The sequence below is a fragment of the Lutra lutra genome, chromosome 17 (assembly GCF_902655055.1).
Source record: "Lutra lutra chromosome 17, mLutLut1.2, whole genome shotgun sequence".
Taxonomy (NCBI): Eukaryota; Metazoa; Chordata; class Mammalia; order Carnivora; family Mustelidae; genus Lutra; species Lutra lutra.
This window is the reverse complement of record NC_062294.1, coordinates 6,770,145-6,791,479: the sequence shown is the minus strand read 5'-3', so window position 1 is coordinate 6,791,479 and position 21,335 is coordinate 6,770,145. Positions and strand designations below refer to the sequence as shown.

Below are 21,335 nucleotides of genomic sequence, written 5' to 3'. Positions count from 1 at the left end.
TCTGGACCCGTCCTCCAAATCTGGACCTTCCCTGGAGGGAAGAGATGATCCATGGTAGAAGAGACCCATGATGGAAGAGATGATGAATGGGCCAGGTCAGCACCTCTTGGCAAGGCAACTGAACATGCCTGAGCCTCAGTCCTCTGCTGTGTAAAATGGAGCTCATCGGGATACTTACCTTGCCATATTGTTGTCTCGAGTGAGGAAATGTGTGTGAGAGCTCACCGCAAATGCTCTTGGTATCCGGTATACACTAAAGGGGACTGTCCTAGTGAATTCACCTTTCCTTCTGTAATACCCCTACAATGCCTGAAATCAACCTTAAAACTCCATAAAGCTATCAGCCTGTGCTGATTCTGCGTCTTCTCTTTCAGGTGAAGTCTATTATAGGAGCAAATACCTAAGAAGTGACACCTACAAAGCCAACATCGAGGCCAACAGGATTGTTGTGTCAGAGTTTGGAACGATGGCCTATCCGGACCCCTGCAAAAATATATTTTCCAAGTAACTGTCCGTTTTGAATCTGGTCATGTTTCTCGATATCCTCAGTGGTAAAAACAACCAGCATCCACTCATCGGATGATCCTCTCTGTAGGGTGCATGAAAACGTTTACCTGGCCCAGGCTTTGCCTCTCTATGCCGTGCAGTTCTTGATCACTGATAGCAAGAGAAACAAATGGCATCTGACATATTATTAGGTATTTTTCCATATGGCTGATAGGAGAGCAATTTGGAATTATCTCCCAAAATTATAAACGCACCTTCTCTTCGATATAGAGATAGGCTTGCTTGTGTCTGGAATGGCAGATGTGTAATGTTACCCACAGCTGCATCATTTGTTATAATGAGGAACTGAAAACAACCCAAATGTTCATCAACAGAAGGATCGTTAAATAAATAAGACAAACTGTACAAGAAAATACCAGGCAGGAGCAATAAAAGGCAGGATGGGTAATGAGGTTGCTCCCTATGTGCCGAATGGGCACAGGGCGGAATAAGGTGTAGAAAGAGCATATGATAAGCTATGTTTTGTGTAAAAAAGCAGGAAGAAATCTGGATTTATTTTTGCTTGTATGTGCGTAGAGAAAGTGGGAGGATCTGTGAAGTGGGAAACTGGCAAATGAGAGAAAAAGTTAAGGAAAGTTTTTGAGTTGAATAGGTTTCAGATCATCCGGGCTAGGATGACTATGAATGTATTACAAGCTTGACAATTAAACAGTTGGCCGGGGAATCAGACCCACTGTCAGAATCTCCTTCCTGATACTCTTCAGATATCGACGAGTTAGGAAATGTACTAGCAGTATACTGGTCCGGAGATGGAAGATTGCTCCTGCTTTTCTGGACTGACGTCATCTTTCCAGTTCAGGATCCAGTGCTAGGGGATGCAGTGCCAGGATCCTGAACTGACATTTGCAGGCGGGGGAGGAGCCAGGCAGGGAGTGGGCGGGCGGAGACCGCAAAACTACCACCTGTAGGGCGCTTCGCTGCTTCACCATTCGCCAGCAGGGGGAGCACTAACCAACACATGGATCTAGGATCTTCTGATCAAAGTAATGAGTTTTTCCTCTCACCATTTGTTTGCTTTTCTTTAAAGAAAGAAAACTAAACTAATTCCCTGAACAAATTCAGAGTGTCCACTGTGGACTCTCATTCCTTCCAAAAGCAAGGATTAGCTGTTTTGCTAGCCTTAGGGGAGCATTATGGAAGGGTACATACGATTTCTGTGGAACTCATTAAAATACTTCAGAACAGCCTATTAGCTCTTGGTGTCTCTGGTGTGGGAGACTTTTGGGTTTTTGAGAGCTCAGGAGGGTTCAGTTGGCGGCCATCTTGTCCCAGATGACTCACTTCTTAGCTAGTTCAGCATGGTGGTATCTTTAGGCAACCTGATCTCCAAGTCCTCCAGATTCCACAAGTGATCCTTTAGGACTTGGAACTTTTTCCCCCCTTAATTGAAGTATATCATTGTAAGTGATAGGAAAACTAAAACTAAAGCCATCTTGAGCAGAACATTGATTTCCTCTTGATCTGCTTTCCTCCACAGAGCTTTCTCCTACTTGTCCCACACCATCCCCGATTTCACAGACAACTGCCTGATTAACATCATGAAGTGTGGAGAAGACTTCTATGCGACCACAGAAACCAATTACATCAGGAAAATCAACCCACAGACTCTGGAGACCCTGGAGAAGGTACCAGTGAATCTACTATAACCGCATCAGTTCCTGGCTCATGGGAGGGAACCCCTGGGTTGGGACATGTGGGCTGTAGGAACTCATGGGGCAGCCCCTCCCCTACTGCCATTGGATCCTGAGCTTCCCCAGCACAGCACTTAGCACTAGATTCTAAGCTCCCTTGGGGTGGGGGCCATGTCGTTTCATCTCTGTGTCTGTGTTTGTTCTGAGGGCTACTAAACCAAAGTGCCACACACTAGGCGGGTTAGAACAACAGAGATTTATTCTTTCATGATCCTGAAGGCTGCAAATCTGAAATTGGGGTGTTCTCAGAGCCATGCTGTCTCTGAAGGCTCCAGGGGAAGATGCTGGCTGCTTCTTCCAGTCTCAGGTGGCTGCCAGGAATCCTCGGTGTTCCTTGGCTTATAGATGCATCACTCCAGTCTCTTCTCGAGATACAAATCATTGGATTAGGGCCACCTCCATCCAGAATGACCTCATTTTGACTTGATTACATCTACAAAGGCCCTGTTTCCAAATATACGTACCAGGAGTTAGGGCTTCAACATATCTTTTTGGAAGACACAATTCAACCCATAACAGTGTCCACCGTCTTGGCACTGAGTGGGATCTTAATAGGAGTTTGAATGAATGTACTGGATTGCCCGGACTGGAGCAGCCCTACCTTGTATTGACCTGAAGAGGGAGGCCTTAGGCAGAGAGCAAGCGAACAAGTGAACAAAAATAAACGTCCAAGCAGATACCTTTCCTGGGCAGAATCAAGTCAACATTTTCATGAAAATCAATAGACCCACTCATTTTTTCTCTAGCTGGCTAATCAAAGCCTCAATGTCTTCTCAGTACATTTTAACGATCTGTTAAAGGGAATGCTTTTCTTAGCTGTGAAATTATGTCCAGCACCTTTTAAGCTGGGCGGCATAGGTCCGACTGATGTATGCTTTCCACAAAGCCTCCGAGAGGAAATAGTAGCAGAGAATGAAGCCTTGCCTGACTTTGGGCTAGAGGTCATGCTATTCTGGGGGAGGTGAGGAGAGCAGTTGGTGCCCAGCCCCGCATAATTCTGTGGTAGTGCCCCGTTGTGGGCTTTGACTGGAGTGTTTTTGTAGCTCTTTGTTCTCAGAATAATCCTACAAGAGAGGCCTGGAGATTTAGGCCTCTGTGGCATGCAAAGGGGGGAGAATGTAAATGAGGTAACCAGAAAGACACAAAGCAGCAGTTAAGATTAGCTTGAAGGCTGCCCCACTGTGCAGGTCATTGCTCTGTGGTGAGGCATTCTGCCACCGTGCTGAGGACACCCAGCAGGGCCAGGGGGCAGGGCTGCAACGAACGCTACAGAAAACACCCGCAGCTCCCAGACTCCCCTGCCCCCTCTATGCTCTCTGCGCTGTAGGAGGCCGCCCCTGAGTTTATATCAGGTCACACGGGTAAACATCCTCTTTTAAGGTGAAGTCTGCCTTATTTTCCCATCAGGAGATATGCAAAAGTCGTCATCATCTCTCTGAACCTAGAAGCAGGTGCTTTTCATCACGTTTCACCCTTCCCCCATTTTTTAAACCAGGTGGCTCTCATTTTGCAGGTTGACTATCGCAACTACGTGGCTATAAATCTGGCAACAGCACATCCTCATTATGATGCAGCCGGAAATGTTCTGAACATGGGCACAGCCATCATGGACAAGGGGAAGACAAGATATGTGGTCTTTAGGATCCCTGCCGCTGTACCAGGTAGGTCATTCTGGGCATATCCTGAAGGACAGATGCCACGGGGGGCTACCTCCAAAGAGTTCTGATTTTCACTGATGACACAAGACTCAGTCTGACGCTTTCCCTCGTGGGTGAGTCAGATGACCATGAACACACCTTTCTTCTCCAGGGGAGAAGAGATGCTGCGAGGCTTTCCTTTTGAAAGAACAAATTCCTTCACTATTCTAACCTGCTTTTCTTTAGGCTCCAGTTCATTGGTTCGTTAATTTATCCATTATTCATGCACCACTTACTTATGCACCCATCTGTCTGTCTGTCCATCCATCATCCATCCAACTCTCCATCATCCATCCACCCACCCATCCATCCGTCCATCCATCAGACATCCTTCCTTCCATCCATCATCCTTTTTTCCATCCATTTTTTTTTAACTTTTCTAACATGACTGTGTATGCCAAAGCTGTACTGCCCACTTTCCCCCCAGCCCCTAAAGCCAGGTTCCTAGTGTTGTTATGGGAGCTCAGTCCTTCTTCAGACTCTCAGACCTTGCAGACCTCTCACCCCATTCTCTCTGGGCCTTCTGAACCTTCTCCATTTAAGGCCAGGAACCTGGCGCAAAGCCCAAGTCAATTGTGATTTCATGTTCCTGAGAGGAGAAGACTTCTGACCCTTGTTTGTCCAGGACCCTCTTGGGAACCACACCCAGGAGACCAGGCCTCTGAGGGTGGTTGCACAGGGCTCAGGAGATGGGGCAGAATGACAAGGGTACTTGGCTTGACCTGCCAGTTCAGGAAAACTGCCTTCCATCTGGGATCCCTGCTGGTCCCTTCCCTCATAGTCCTGTAGAACCTCCTGAGCTACTTACTAGTCTCTATTGGCAGATGTGAGCCCCTAAGGTCAGAAGGCACAATGGGTAGTCTTGTTAAATGAAACTCCCATGAATTAAGCTGATAAAGGAATAGAGGGTCCCGCCAGACTCCTAGAATGTCAGATCTGGAGATGGCCTAGGCATTTAAGTTTGTCACACCATATTACAAAAGAGGGTAGATAAGGCCCAGTGGGGGTCAGATGACAGGCCCAAGGTCACACAGTCACACAGCTCACTGGAGCCTCCAGCACCAGGCCAGCAGCTCCCCCCCTGAGCCCCTGCTGCCTCCTGGTGGCTTCCCTGGGATTCATTCCTGTGTCCTGCCTCCTAGGCCAGGGTGCTTTCCATTTCAGTTGGCTTTGTGCTCCATTTGTTTTGTGAAGAAAAGAACCACCCCACAACCCCACAGCATCCCTCCCACCGGCCATCTGTTTACGGTGTGCACAGGTGGCCACAAGAAAGGTGCGGACGCTTGCAGATAACTCATTATGAACCAGCCCCAGGCCTGGGCGGGGAGGCCTTTTGGCCAGCAATGACTCATCCTGACGTGGAACAAGAGCAGGAACAAGTACTTTTCGCTCCTTTGCCACACGAAAGCAGGATGAGCTGCGTGGACTACTTCATGATTTCATTCTGTTCTCTCTCTCTCCACTCTGAGTGCTATTATCTCTAGTAACAGAGGAGGTGGCCGGACTGAGAGGGCTGTGTCTTCTCGGCTTAACCTTGTGCCTTTGGCCATAACGACTGACCATATTCTGTTGCACCTCAGTTTCTGACCTGTAAAATGCAGATTATACAGTCTCCTTCCACTGTCACAAGAGGCCTAACAGCCCCTTATCACAGTGGGTGCCTAGTCTCACCCCTAGGTGTTTCTGAATGGTCAGCACAAAGAGAAATTCATGGAAACCCTGTGAGGTACATCTCAATTGCTGGTCCTCAGCAAAATACCAAAGTCGAAACCTGGGGAGCCGGCCTATCCCCAGGTGCTTGAGAGAAATGCAGAATCTGACGCCCCAGCCCCACATACTGAATCAGACTCCACACTTTGATCATGATCCCTGGTGATCCATGTGTATGAAGAGGTGTTGTTCCAGAGCAGGGGCTGACAAGCTTTTTCTGGAAAGGGCCCAAGAGCGAGTATCTGGGTCCCTGTTGCTACTCCTCAGCAGAGCCATTGCGGCTCAAGAGCAGGGGCAGCCATGGACCCTGCATAAGGAAGCCCCAGGTTTCTCCAGCCCCTTCCTGTGTTCTGAACAAACCTTGATGCAAAAGCGGGTTTGTTCGGAACACAGGTAGGGGTTGGGCGCCCAGGCTGTCGCGCAGACTCCTGGCCCGGAGGCCTGGCTCTGGGGCTCAGTGTTTTCCGATTGTAGCACCAGGTCTCGCAGGGCAGGGGGGCCTAAGTGGGAACACTCGGAGCCCCTGTGTCAGGCAGGCAGCAGCTCCTTCACTGGTTTACTTGTCTGCTCTCACCCAGAGGTTCTTCTTAGGGACCCGGTCAGTTTGAAAGGCTCAGCGGCAGGTGATGGGGCGTTGTCTGGGGCTGGCCAGGTCCCGCGCTGCTCCTGAGGCTTGCCTTTCTCTAGAGGACGAGAAGGGGACGAACCCCTTGAAGCACACGGAGGTGTTCTGCTCCATCACCTCCCGCTCCCTCCTCTCCCCGAGCTATTACCACAGCTTCGGAGTCACCGAGAACCACATCGTTTTCCTTGAGCAGCCTTTCAAGCTGGATATCCTCAAAATGTCAACTGCGTACATCCGGGGAGCGAACTGGGCCTCCTGCCTGGCCTTCCACAAGGAGGACAAGGTAAGGCCTGGCTGGGACCCCCAGCCACATGAGGACAGCCTGAATGAGGTATCCCAGGAAGCAGACTGACATGGAGGTTGGCATGCAGGCGTTTTCCTAGGGAGCGAGGGTGGGAGCTACCATGCAGTCTCCCCAGATTCATCAGCCAACCTTCCAGAGAGTTCTGAAACTGGATGGTCCTGCAGAGTGGTCCCAGGTGGGGGCGAGGGGGCTGGGGCCCCAAGTCACTGAGTCAGTAGAGCAGACTGTCCCTGTCTGAAAAGCGTGTGACCTCAGGCAAGCTGGCTCTCATCAGCCAGGCCCCTGGCACCAGCCCAGCAGCCAAGGGCTACTCCTCAGTCCTGACCCACATCTGGGCTCCTTGCAGCTTGCACCGTCCATGGACAAGGCCCTTCTGGTGTCCCGGCAGCCAACGGGTAATGTCAGGGAGGGGTGCTGGAGATGATTTAGACATCTTAATGATAGAACATTCCACCACATGGTACAACGAAACATCTTCAGGCACACCTGAGTGTTCCAAGTGTGGATGTGTGCGTTCGTGCGTGTGCCTGTTGTGTATGTGCATGCCTCTGTATACGAGTGTGTGTGTGCACACCCACATATGTATGAATATGACTGAATCTGTGCTTGGATATGTGTGTATGAATATATTTACTTCCTGTTGAAATGAGTAAATTTTTCCTTGTGATAAATATCAAACAATTCTTAGTGTTCTCTATTCGAATGCTATACAAGAAGAGAAAGTCACCTCTCAGTCCCCTGTCCTCCCCCTTGCTGCCACCAGTCTCCTCTCCAGAGAGAACCACCACTATGCAGCTCTAAGACCTCTCCTTTCTTCTCAGGGAGGAGAGTGAGGTCCCTCCTCTGCCCAAAACATTCTAGTGATTTCCCATCTTCCTAAGAAAAAGATCCAAAAACTTCACTGACCAGCCTGCAAATCCTCACAGGCCCACATCCCAACCACTGGCTCCCTGCTCACTCAGCCTCCTCCTGGACTTCCTGTATCTCAAACCAGCCTAACACCTTCCTGCCTCAGGGCCTTTACATTTTCTGTTCCTTCTACCTGGAATGTTCTTCCCCAGATGGCTTCCTCCCTCAGTTAATCCACATCCCAGCTAAATCTCCAGATCCCTGAGGCCTTTTGTGATAAACCAGTCTCCAACAGACCCCGCCCCAGGCTTCTCCATTCCCTTGCCTGGCTTCATTTTTCTCAGTAGTGCTCACTGTCCTTGGCACATTATCTCATCATTGACTGCTGGCCTCTCCCCCACCGGACTTATAAGCTCCATCAAAGAAGGGCCTTGGTTTTAGTCTGTATTTCCTGGGAAAATGTTCCTGAAAAATTGTCTGAAGTGTCCTAGACCCTCCGTCTATATTTGTGGAATGAATGCTGGGGCCAGGGGCCAGCAGGGAAGCCAGCTGGAGTTGGGTTTGGTCTTCAGGCCCTGGACATTTCTTGGCCCTCAGAGAATCCCACAGTGAGAAGACCGAGCTCCTTGCTAGCGGCAGGCAGAAAGCCCTGGGAAGAGCTTTTGGAATGCGTTTAGAAGAGAGCTTTCTGGAAAGTCCCTGTGCCCAACCAGGGATTGGGGTCATGGGAAAGAAAAGAGCTAAAATAATTCTATATTCACCTGCCCACCACCCCTACCTTCCACACTGTCAAAGCCTTCCTCCTCTGTAATTCCACTTAATGTTCAGAGCTGGATTCTGGGGAAGGAGAGAAAGAGGCACATGAGCTGGGAGGAGGTGGCAAAAGGACAGCCCGGAGTAGTCCCTCCCTGCCTTTCAGGAGGAGGGTGGTTAGTCCAGAGCTGCCAAAAGAAAGAACCCCACACATACTTCAGATTAGGCAACTGGGGTTGCAGATATGGCTAATTACCACCCAGAGTGATACCGCCTCCTGACACCCAGAGGTGTGAGCAGATACCCATGTGGGCCCCTTAACTAGAACAGGTCTCTCCACACTGCAGCCCCCAGGATAAGGGAGTTTGCCTTGACAACTGCTTTCTGGCAAACCAGGCAGCAGGTGGACACCGGGAGACAGGCCCCAGAAGGGCTGGTGTGATTTTAGGGTTTTAGGGGCCCTGGCTGTGGGTAGACCCAAGGGGGGCTAGAGGACTGGCCAGTTTCTCCCCCACATGGCCATTGCCAGGGACCAAGCTCATCCCAGCCTGGACTCACAGTGAAGTGAAGGAAGGGAGGGACGGTGTACCCTCAGGGGCTTCCCCCAGACTCTGTCCTCCTGGGGATGCAGAGGCCCCTGCAGCAAAACTTCCCTCTGCTCCATCTGAAGGAGGTGATCAGGGACCGGCGAGAGCGGCGAGAGCAGAGAACTCTGGGGGAGGGGGATACTCCAGGGTCATGTGCTAGTGGACTGTAAGGCTGGGTCTTGTCCTATACCCACTGCCATTGTGCCATGTCGGCACAGGGAGAGCTGACCCCTGGCTGTGCCTCTGCTTTCAGACTTACATTCACGTCGTCGACCAGAGGACCAGGAAGCCTCTGCCCACCAAGTTTTACACGGACCCCATGGTGGTCTTTCATCACGTCAACGCCTACGAGGAGGACGGCTGCCTTCTGTTTGACGTCATCACCTACGAGGACAGCAGCCTTTACAAGCTCTTCTACTTGGCCAACCTGAACCAGGACTTTGGGGAGAACTGCAGGCTCACCTCCATCCCCACCCTCAGGAGGTTCGCCGTGCCCCTCAGTGTGGACAAGGTAATGGCTCGGAAGGGGACCCCTTTCATTCCCGGGGAGTCGTGAGCCCCACTGGGGAGTGCCTTTGGCACTCATTTGATTGACACTGAAATCCAAAATGAGCTGTTCTTGAAGACAAAAACAGGCTTTCATTGTTTTTCCTAAAGTGGTGCATATTCATCATAGAAACCTAAGAAAATACCAATTAGGTAAAAGGGAAACAAATAAACCAAAACCTCATGAACCTATTATGGATATATTTCTATTGCCTCCCACATGTCTCTCTGTTGCTCTCAGTAGATAGACAAACACATACTGACACACATGTTGATGTGTCTGTGTTTATGTGTATATGATACACATGCCTATGGATACATGTCTCAATAAAGCTGTTAAAAATTCTGTGTAGTAGGACTTCTCTAAAACTTAGAAATGTATATTTATATTTTATATATTGCTTAATTTTAGAGAAGGAAATCACGGAAAATTTTTAACAGCTTCATTGAGAGATAATTTCACACACCATACATTTAAAATGCACCATACAGCTGCTTTTAGTAACTTCGCAGAGTTGTGCCAGCAACTGGATTTTAAAACCTTTTTATTAGCCCGGGAAGAAACCTTGCACGCCTCCCCCTAGTCCCCTTCCCCACTCCTTCCCGCAGCCCCAGGTGAGCACTCATCCACTTCCTGTCTCAGAGGCCCTGCCTCTTCCAGACACGTCACACACGTGCCAGGTGCTCTCCCTCCACACGGTGTTTCCGAGGCCCGTCTCTGCCACAGCGCACACCAGCCCTTCCTTCCTTTTCATGGTGGAATATGCATGTACTATTTTGTGCACTGCTTTTTTCCACTTATGTGGATATCCAAACATCTCTCCGTGACATTCAGTATTCTTCTACAACATCGTTGGAAACATTTGCATGGCGGTTCCAGACTGGGATTCATCCCTATTCACTTACCTAATGCCTGCTGGTGATGAGTCCCCTTCTTGCATTAAAAATGACCACTAGGCCAGACATTATCCTCAATTAGGGTGATGCTACCAAGGCTCTGGGCTTGGTTTCAGAGGCTACAGAGATTCCTGGCTCCAGAACTCACTGACTTCATGACTTAATTAATTTAAATGAAAGCAAATTCAATTCAACTCAATTTTGATGGCTCCTATTTACTGAATGCACTCTATGTGCCAGCTACTTTGCTAAGCATTTTATTTTCCTTGCCTCAGTTAGGGATCAAAACAACCTATGGGAGAGGTCCTCACATTAGTCTCATTTTACAGGTAAAGCAACTGAGGCTCAGAGAACTTAAGGAATATGCGCAAGGTCACACAGCCCCCAAGGACAGAGCCATGATTAGCAGAGGTCTGAAGCTCTAGCCAGATACTGTTGCTTGCCAAGAGTTAATTTCTTTGTTAAAAAGAAAGTTCTAGAAGTATGAGGTGTTAAAGACATAGTGGCACATACTGTTGCTTGCCAAGAGTTAATCTCTTTGTTAAAAAGAAAGTTCTAGAAGTATGAGGTGTTAAAGACATAGTGGCACCTCACCTGAGACTCTCTGCTTGACCCAGTCAGAAAGACTGGAAGAGAAATGGAATGAACTTCCTCCCCACGTGGTTCAGGGCTATTGAATAAATGGCCGCCTTCCACGAAGTCATCACCTGGCACTGCCCTCTGTGGCCTGCTCTCTGGACCATACTGCAGTGCCTTGCTTGGTCTCCTGGTTCCAGGAAACAGTGGGGGGGTGTCACAGAGCGCACAGGTGGCAAATCCCGAGGCCTGGCCCTGCCTCACACTGACCTCAGCCCAGGGATGAAACAGAGAAAGGAAACGCTCCCTCCCACTGCCCACACACGGAGGGATTTTATAACCTTTTATCATGCTTGAAAAATGATTCGCTTCCTTGGAACCAGGCTAAGAAGTTCAGCATGTATATTTTGAAAAGCTGCCGTGTGAGCCATCTACTGCTTTGAAACAAAGAAGTGTGAGCCCTGGGAAGGGTAGCTCTGGCCACGCTGTTTAATTGCTATTTATTGTCCCTTAAAACATCTTCTTGTTTCACTTTCAAGTTGCCTTCCTGCATATTGAAATCGAAAAGCTGAACAGATGGACATGGCAGACATGTCCAGATCTGGCAGCTCTAATTCTGTCCTATCCAAAGGCTTTTTAGGACAGATGGTGGGAGACGCCACGTTTCTCTGGCACCCATCAGTCCGGGGCCTTTGCAAGTCACTGTCCCTCTGCCTACAACACTGTCCTCTTTGTATCAGGCCTCGCTTCCCGCCTGGGCTTCAGGTTGGACTCAGCTGGGGGCTCTGAGACCACACCTGAGCTGGGCCGTGCGGGGCGGGGAAGGGCGGGGCATGGTCTCAGCCTGCAGGGGCTTCTAATTTGCAGTGAGTCTAGCAAATTCCTGCTCAGCCTTTAGGCGTCAGGATCATCACTCCCTTTAGAGGAGTTTGTAAGTTCTGATAGTACCTGAATTTCCTTGCTGGACATTTGTCCCAGGTAAATGAGCTTGTTCAGTCATCTGCCCTGGGAAAGCTTCGACAAGCTCTTGGGCTTGTCAGCTGTTTATCCCCTAAATCCGTCACAGGGCCTGGCACTCAAGAGGGTTCTCATTAAACTCCTAACTACTATAAACCCATGAACGAATGGTAAGTGGGTGAGAAATGTGATGGGGGTTCCCTGAAAGGACACGGGTCTCTCTATAGCATTTGGAACATTTCCCAAGTGGAAGTGCTTTCCGAGTAGAATGGGCAGTAGTGAAGTATATTTAAAAGTCTGGGACCTCCCAGCTGCCCCAGATTCTCTTGTGTTTGGGCCAGCTGGGGTCAAAGGAAGGTGGGGCCCCTTGGCACTCTAGGCCTGTTGATGCAGGGTGGCACAGGGTTGTCTAAGGTGGGGCCGGGCTGGGAGGGGCGTGGACGTGTACAGACAGTTCGGGTGGCTGCCCTGCCCTCCTCCTGCGGGGCTCGGAGCGTTGCCTCCAGGTGGGTTCATAAGCACTGGCCTTCCCTTCCAACAGCTAGCCATGTGTAAGGGGCCATCATGGGCGGAGGCACTGCGGACTTACAACAGGTAGTTTCAACTCCTGGCTCAGTAGATTTGGTTTTTGTCTTGACCTCAAGTTCAAAAACAAAGATCTAGTAATAGAAGAAGCTGCTCATTATATGTCAGGCCCTGTGTTAGATGCCTTTTTTCTTCTTAGACCCCAGCAGGAGGGGGCCCTGCTCTGACCTTGACATTTGGGGGAGGGGCTGCTGATCCAGCCTTTCCTTGGCAGTGTCCCTTCCTCACAGATTGAGGAGTTCAGAGAGCCCAAGAGCTGTGCCCATCCGGAGAGGTACCTTCCCCTGCCTCAACCATGAACCAGATACTGGGATCCCTAAATTCTCTGCCCAAATAGCCCCAAGACTGCTTCCAGCTCCTGCTTCTCTCTTCCTAAAAGCAGGCTGTGCCACTGGTGTACTGGCCTCAGACCCATGAGGTGGCCAGGGTTAGCTATTGGCTTGGTCGTGCTGGCTGGGGAATCTGGGCAGTGAGAAGAAACAGGGCAGGGAACAAAGAACCTGGGCCCAGAGGCTGGCCCTCATTCTGCCACCCTATTCTGGCTCGGAACTCCAAGGAGTCCTAGAATTCCAAATTCACACATCCTTCCAGACCAGCACCGTGCAAAAGAATCCATTGCAATGATGGAACATTCTCTGTCTAATGCAGTAGCCACTAGCCACATAGGCCAATGAACTGTGGCCAGTGCAGCTGAGGAAGTGGATGTTTAATTGTATAATTTTAAGTTAAATGTAAATAACCGCGTGTGGTCAGTGTTTCCCATATGGGACAGCGCACTTCCACATTATGAAGGTCTCCATATCAAGATGGGGGAGAGAATGGAGTCTCACTTAACAGTGTGCTCAGTGTATTTAGACATTGGGTTCGTGGGTCTCCACTCTTGTCCTGGGTCCTGCAAATCTTAGGAACTGTTAAATGCTTTGCATGCTTCTCACCTCGTTAGTAGGACACCCCTCTGTGTTGCTTATTACCCCCATGACTACAGATGAGAGACGAAGTAAGTTGCCCAACATTGCAGGAACATCTGTGGGGTTTGAGTTGGGATTTGAATGCATGTCGGTCTGGCTCTGAGTTACTGACTATGATGTATCTGGCCCTGGACCAGGTGTTTTCATGACTATTATTTAATTGTAACCATAATCTTCAGGTATCAGTCAAAGCAACCCCACTTATGGTCACCACCCATCAAAAAGTAACGAATTGCCCCCATATTCTACAAACCAGGAAACAGGCTCAGGGAGGCTTAGGGGCTGAGGTTGGGGAGATGCTGCTCAAGTTCACACAGAAACCCACAGAGTCCGATTTCACGGACCGGGCTTCCAAACCCCAAAGCCAATGTTTTGGGGAATTACCACGATGGCTGTTGCTCCGGGAGTTCCCTCAAGTTGAGGGATTTCAAAGCAAACTGTAGATCTTGTTGACATTGGGCTAGAAAGCTCTTCTCAAAGCTGAGCACGTGGCCACCAAAAGCAGCTGAGTCATGTTCATTACCGCTGTGTGGAAAAATTCAGTTTATCCCTCAACCAGTCTGACCAGTTTCAGGCTGGAATTAGAAGATGTCTCTGTAGACGGACTCCCTGCGATGCAAGCCCAGGGCATGCACAACATGCCTGTTGCTGTCAGGTGACTTAGCAAAGCACCAGGCAGCCTCCGCTGGTCTGTACGGGTACGGGTGGATGCACTCAGAGCTTCTGTTTACAAGACACCACCGATGTGCTGAGTGCCGGGCGACTTTTTCCACACATTTCATCTCATTTAATTCCTACAACCATCCGGCACAGCACATGTTTTGCACCTTGACAGTGGAAGGAAAGCTTATTGACTCATGCATTCGCTCATTCATTCAGCGGTTACTTTCCGGTGTGTGCTTTCAGCTCTGTGCCATGCACCGAACAAAATCTGGTCCCAGTCTAAAAGGGGAAGACAACATAAATGAAGGAAGAAACTCCATACAGGAGATAATGACAGCATAGGACAAATCCCTTAGCAACATTGCAGACGGAGTTGCTGGGGAAGGAGAATTTGCGCAGAGACCTACAGAAGGGGAATGGGCCAGCCTCATGGCCTTAGCACCTGCCTTGCCTACAATGTTCTTGCTTCCAAGCAGAAGAACTGCGAAGCGAAGGGCCCAGACTCTCCTTCCCTCTGTGTGGCTGTGGGCAGGCCTCTTTCCTTCTTTGGGCCTTATTTTCCTCTTCTGTCAACTGAGGGATTGAACTAAACAAATCTCAAAGGGCCCCTGCAGTTCAACTGCTAGGACGCAGCAAATCTGTCCCCCTTCCCAGCAAAAAGCTGATCTCATTCAAATAGGTTTCTTTTAATTATAAAATTCCATTTAGAAAAATTTGGAAAGTAGAGAAAAATTTACGTGAGAAGAAGTCAGCCATAACAGTAATTCTCAACCTGTAAACTCCATGAAGGCAGGGACTCAATCTTACTTCTCCTTCATTGCCTAACCTGCACTTGCCCCAGTGGTAGTAACATCATTATCATCATCATCATCAAAATGATGTAGGGGTGCGTGGGTGGCTCAGTCGGTTAAGCATCTGACTCTTGGTTTTGGCTCAGGTCCTGATCTCAGGGTTGTGAGAACTGAGCCCTTTGCTGGGCTCCTCGCTGAGTATGGAGTCTCCTCGAGATTCTCTCCATGTCCCTCTGCCCCTCCCACTCCCATGCTCATGCTCTCTCTCTCCGTAAAATAAATCCTAAAAACAGCAACAACAACAACAACAGTAACGTTATCAGCTGCTGCTAACATTTATTTAGCACTGACTGTTAAGGAGACCCTCTTACAAACCGTCTGCATGATTATTTAATCTGCACAACAACTTGGAGATGTGTGTACTCTTTGCATGATGCATCCACTGAAACTTATTATACAAATGAGGACACAGAACTCTCCAGAGACACTAAGTCACTTGCTCGAGGCCCCATAGCTGGTATGTAGGGAAACAGGAAGTAGTAGAACCCCAGTAAATATCTAATCAATTGTTTTAAATTCCTCTCCTGGGTTACTGTGATGATGGTAAGACACCGAACAAAGTGTGATTAGAAGCTGAAACCAAGGAATGCCCTCCACAGATCCTTCACTCCCAAGCCATTCTTAGTGCCTATTTGTTTTCATTTCAGCAGTGGTATATTTTCACAGGAGAAAATTCTAAAAATACAGATAAGCATAGAAAAATAAAGTCCCCATAATTCCACTGCCTGCTGTCTTATTAATAATTGGTGTCTCCCCCAGGATCTTTTCAGTGTAAGTTCTTTTTAAGTTGATTGAGCTCAGACTGCATATGCAATTTACTCTACTGCTTTTCTCGGTATTCTACCATGAGCATTTCCCATGTTATTATGAACACTTTATAAACATCCTTCTGATGACCCATGCAGCCAGCCTTCCCTGCAGGAAGGGAATCAGCCAGTATTTAAAAAGCGAGAACCGGGCGCCTGGGTGGCTCAGTGGGTTAAGCTGCTGCCTTCGGCTCAGGTCATGATCTCGGGGTCCTGGGATCGAGTCCCACATCGGGCTCTCTGCTCAGCAGGGAGCCTGCTTCTCTCTCTCTCTCTCTCTCTCTCTCTCTGCCTGCCTCTCCGTCTACTTGTGATCTCTCTCTGTCAAATAAATAAATAAAATCTTTAAAAAAAAAAAAAAAGGCGAGAACCTACCAATACATTAATTTCACCTGTGAAAGATAAGATAGCCCAGAGTCGGAGAAAAGAGCCATGAGTCTAGGGACCCCTTCCTACCAATAGGTAGCTATCAGTTTACGAGATCTCAGAGTAAGAATAAAAACACCAGCAATGTGATAGCTGCTTCCTGTGGTTCATGTGAGGCCAGAACAAGATGACATCCACTAAAGCACTTGTTTTATGACGTACCCAGTAAAACAAGTGTTTGCTCTGGATAACCCGTTTCCAATTTTTTTTTTTTTAAACTCAGAATGCAGAAGTGGGCTCAAATTTAATCAAACTGACATCTACAACAGCAAAAGCCCTGAAGGAAAAAGATGACCAAGTCTACTGCCAGCCAGAGTTGCTTTATGAAGGTAAAACACATCCTCTTTACAAGACACCTAGGGAGGGGGCAGGCTTTTGTGAATTCCCCTGAGACCTCTCTCTACCTCCTTCTGATGCAGAGGAGCTGTGCCCGGACAAGGGACAAACAGGAAGACTCTTGGGGTGCCCAGCAGAAAGCAATGGGCGACAGTTCTCTTTCAATTATCTTCAAACAGCTCCTAGGAAGGCACTGGGGCTGGGGGTGGTTGTTGGATCAGGTGATTTTCACGGCTGGTCTCTGCAAACGTTCTGATTTATTGAATGCTGACTTACTGAACAGGGATGGTGTGTCTGCACTTCCATTTCTATACCTTCAAAACACCCTGCAGAACAGGGGCCATCAGCCCCATTCAATGGAGGAGGAGATGGCTCAGAAAGGCTATGCTCCACACAGAGTGTAAACCCCTCCAATAGGAGTTGCACCCATGAGAGCAGGCTTCTCAACCTGGGCACCCCTGATGTTCGGGGCTGGGTCATGCTCTGTGCTGGGGGCCATCCTGGGCACTGTAGGATACTGAGCAGCACCCCTGGCCTTGACTGTAAGCACCCACACCCTGAATTAGAACAACCAAAAACATGTCCAGACATTGCTGGGGCACCATCACCCTGATGGAGAACCACTGCCCTAGAATATAAGCCTCAGTGTATCCCCAGATGTGACAAAAGTGTGGCTTAGCGGCGTCTCTGCTCAGCACAGGTATGGAATGAATGGACTTGTCCAGGACACTCGCTAGAGGGAGGCTGGGCATGGCTCGGCTTTGCTCCCACGGTGGCTGCTGCCAGGTTCATGCATCTGGACAGAAACTGTCCTGGGGACTTTGTTAGACCAACCGCAGATTTGCCCATAAGAACCACTGCTATAAAACAGCATTCTAGGATCCTGTAACCGGTTCTGTGTGGCACCCCAGGCACTGGGAGGATTTGGAAGTGAATATGTAGGTCTTGGTCCTACTTTTTTTTTTTTTTCCCTAAAAATTTTACTTATTTATTTGGCAGAGAGAGAGAGCACCAGCAGGTGGAGTGGGAGGCAGAGGGAGAGGGAGAAGCAGGGTCCCAGCCAAGCAGAGAGCCCCACATGGGGCTTGATCCCAGGACGCTGGGATTACGACCTGAGCTTAAGGCAGACACTTAACTGATTGAGCACCCAGCTGCCCCCTGGTCCTGGTTCTTAAGGCTGGCTGCCTTAAGAGGGTGACTTGCCTCTCCACTCACTTGCCACATGGTAGGGGCAGATGAAGGGTTAAAATGCTGTGGTCTTTTTTATATCCAAGAAGAGAATTCTTGCTTATCGTGGCAATCTTGGGCAACGCTGAAAAGTACGGCAACAGATGGATCCCTCATAATCCCTCCACCCGTGGCAACACTTTGGAAATACCTGTTGTGTTTCTGTCATGTCTGGGTTGCTTGGCGTATGTCAGGTCCTCTTCTAGAACTTCCCAGACCTCACCCTGCCAGTCTCACCCCACTATCCTTGCCATTAGATGAGTTCGCACACATAGCGTGCTTTACCAAGGGCCTGGCACATAGTGAGAGTCCAGCACAAGGTAGAAGTTATCAGAACAACTCTGAGAGGTAGGTGTTGGCACGTGTCATTCTCGTTTTAGAGCTGAGGACAGCAAAACTGAGGATAATTCCATAACTTGCCCAAAGATAGGCAGCAGAGCCAAGACCTGAACCTAGGTCTCTTGGACTCAAAAACCCTTAACCTCTGCACTTACAGTTTTACAAAATGCAGACATACTGTACCATCTAGAATATTCTGAAATGGCTTCTTCCACTGAATGAATATAGCCTAAGAATTTCCCAGATCCTGAAGATTCTTCAAGAGCATGGTTTCAACAGCCTCACAGAATTCACGGGGATAAAGTCCGTTTTACTTAACCAAGTACCTGAGGCTGATCATTGACAGGGTGGAGGTAAGGTGAGTGGCGGTCCCCAGACCAGGTTTGAGGTCCAGGAGCACCATGGAAAGTCTCAGAGGTACTCTGGGGCCAACTGTGGGCACCTTTTTCTGGTTTCAGTATGTGGGTGGTCCCTTCAGCTCACAGTCACTGTGACCTGTCTCTTGAAATTTTCATGATTACTTGTCTGAGGGCCTGGACATCTCCGCGCCTTAACAGGCCATTCCCCTGCACTCCCTGCAAGCCTGATAACCTCTTATGCCTCCTTTTTAGGAGGCCTCTGTGTGGCAGATTTTCCACATCTTCTTCCTCTTTTCTTGGACATTACATTTTCACCAGCAGTGAGCTCCGACGGGGGATTTTCATTTCAGCCCTCAGACTTAGAAATTTAATTTGCCCCCACAGGCGCATACACACACACACACACACACAATTTTTAGTTTTTTTTTATTACAAAAGTAATAGACATAACGAAAATTTCATGTAATGAGAAACCTAGAGTGTACAATATAAAATACAAACTATAAGGAAGTTATTACCCTAGGAATGCTTCTGAACCCTTTCTGTACATTTGCAACATAGTGGAGATAATACTAGAACCAGCCTTCTACAGTTTGTCTTATGATATTGGCACTCTCCCATATTATTAAAATTCTTTGCAAACTTTAGTTTTACTTAGGTGACTATGTGAATTCGCCAGATTTATTTAACTATTCCTGATGGACACCCCTTTCCATGGCTTCAGAGTTTTTTTCCACACCCCCACACATGTACACACATACACGAGCACTTTTTTTTTAAGAGCTTTAAAAAAATTGCAGTAGCCTCTGATTCTAATCATGCAATTCTTTTTGATTTCTATCTTGGATAATTAAAGATGCTTATACACTTAAAAAACAAGGTCTTTCTTTCCTTGCTTTTGAACCTTCTCATAGAGCCAGGGTAATTATCAGAGGTTCCCTCCCCCTGCACTGTTACCAACCTTGATCTAATCCAGCCCCTGAAGCAAGTTCAGCGATCCTGGATTGGGAGCTGTTTTTGTGGTCAGGACGCCGAGTCTGGCATGAAGGGTGGAGGCTCCCAGTCCTCAGCGATGGGGGCTTCACTGGCTGTGTCATTCTCTCCAGGCTTAGAGCTGCCTCGGATCAATTATGCTCGAAATGGGAAGCGATATCGCTACGTCTTTGCTGCCGAAGTTCAGTGGAGTCCCATCCCAACCAAGGTACTGATCCCTATGTGACTTGGGCTGGCGCGCCCTACGACGATTGTGTCTGCCTGCAAAGCTAAACTCTAGGTTCTCAGACTGGGTGACCTTGATCAGAAAAAGGAGGTCCCTTTGGGGCCGAGGGCAGATCAGAGAGTGAAGTCCGTTTGGGCGGAATACCATGGAAGCGGTGATGGGCCATCCAAGAGAGGCAGCCCTATCTGATGGACAAAGAGATCTCAGCAAAGAGGTCAGAGCTGTAGGTCATCCATTGATTTCTTTACTCAATACATGTTTATTGAGCACCTATTATGCGACAGTATGGTGGCAGTACGGATAAGGAGGTGAACAGGGCGATCCCAGTCCCTGCCCCCAAGGAACCTGCCCTTTCAAGCAGAGGGCTGAAACTTAGACCCTTTAGTTATTTTTACTTGTTACTATTTGTTGAACACTTACTGTACCCCAAGGACTATGTTAAGTGTACAGACATCACTTGTCTTTAATATCATTTTTAATAATAAATGGAATATCTTTTCTAAAAAATGCAAGCGTTGCAGAAATGTGCAAAGCAAAAAAATTAGGGTTCACACACACACTCCCCACTAATCCCACACCCCAAGGGGAAACACGTCTATTAGGGATTAAGAGAAGTCCAGGGACTTGCACTTTTTAAAACAACAAAAGGATCGTATTACACTTTAAATGTTTGCATTGAAGACATTCATTTATTCAACACATACAAAAATGGCAGTGTAGCGCCAAATACCAGATACATTCAGGCTTTTGTTTGTTTGAACAACCATTTTTATTCCATAAGATTCAAAACATTTTATAAAAGAGTACGTGAAAGGTCTTTTTAATGAGTGTTTCTTAGGATATTTAAAGTCAAGAAGTCATCCCTAAAAGTCTGAATCATCCAAGAATGCTGGGTGACTCAGTCAGGATTTTTATTTTTTAAAAAATTCAGTATGTAGGGGCGCCTGGGTGGCTCAGTGGGTTAAGCCGCTGCCTTCGGCTCAGGTCATGATCTCGGAGTCCTGGGATCGAGCCCCGCATCGGGCTCTCTGCTCGGCAGGGAGCCTGCTTCCTCCTCTCTCTCTGCCTGCCTCTCTGCCTGCTTGTGATCTCTCTGTCAAATTAAAAAAAAAAAAAAAATTCAGTATGTAAAAAATTTTATTTTTAAAAAATTGGATGACAGGAGGGCCTTTGCTTTAAAATGCAAGAGGAAGCTTGCTGCTTTCATTTCTGGTGCTACACTGACCCTAGGTAGATGGCATATGGAGTCCACGCTGGAGGGGCTGGATCCCCTCTGTCTGTGGGCACTGATGTCACCAGTTCCCAGGGAATGAACATGCTCTCCAACAAGTCACTCCCATGTCTCTCCTCTTTGGATATATAGATACTGAAATACGATGTTCTCACAAAGTCATCCTTAAAATGGGGAGAGGAGCATTGCTGGCCAGCAGAACCCCTCTTTGTCCCCACACCGGGTGCCCAGGACGAGGATGATGGTAAGACTCCAGGAAGGGGAGCCCACTTGCCGCACTCTGCTTGTGATCACTCCTCAAACAGAGACATCGTCTGGGAGCAGTGTGACCCTCCCTCTCCAACCCCCATGTCACAGAGCTGGTGGAAACAGGCTTTGAAACCCAGGTCTGTCTGAATTCAAAACAGTGAGTTTAAGGAGTCCCTCAAAGCACCCTCACTTCTGACACCAACTGTAAGTTGAGGGGTCTCTAAGACCACCCTCAATGTCGATAGAAGGACGCATAGAACACACTGAAAACTGTTCTGTTCATGGTTACGGTTTGTCATAGTGAAAGGACTGCAGGT

General features: G+C 48.4%; 1 protein-coding gene across 2 annotated transcripts in view; it reads left to right on the top strand.

Moving 5' to 3' along the window:
* Nucleotides 1-21,335, top strand: part of BCO1 (beta-carotene oxygenase 1) — a 35,649-nt gene that overhangs the window by 12,610 nt on the left and 1,704 nt on the right. For both annotated transcript variants that reach the window (XM_047709983.1, XM_047709982.1), the window contains 8 exons: nt 375-504; nt 2,045-2,192; nt 3,772-3,919; nt 6,353-6,573; nt 9,037-9,294; nt 16,282-16,387; nt 19,426-19,520; nt 20,902-21,013. In XM_047709983.1, the coding sequence (XP_047565939.1) occupies nt 375-504; nt 2,045-2,192; nt 3,772-3,919; nt 6,353-6,573; nt 9,037-9,294; nt 16,282-16,387; nt 19,426-19,520; nt 20,902-21,013 (1,218 nt within the window). The remainder of the gene's footprint in view (nt 1-374; nt 505-2,044; nt 2,193-3,771; nt 3,920-6,352; nt 6,574-9,036; nt 9,295-16,281; nt 16,388-19,425; nt 19,521-20,901; nt 21,014-21,335) is intronic.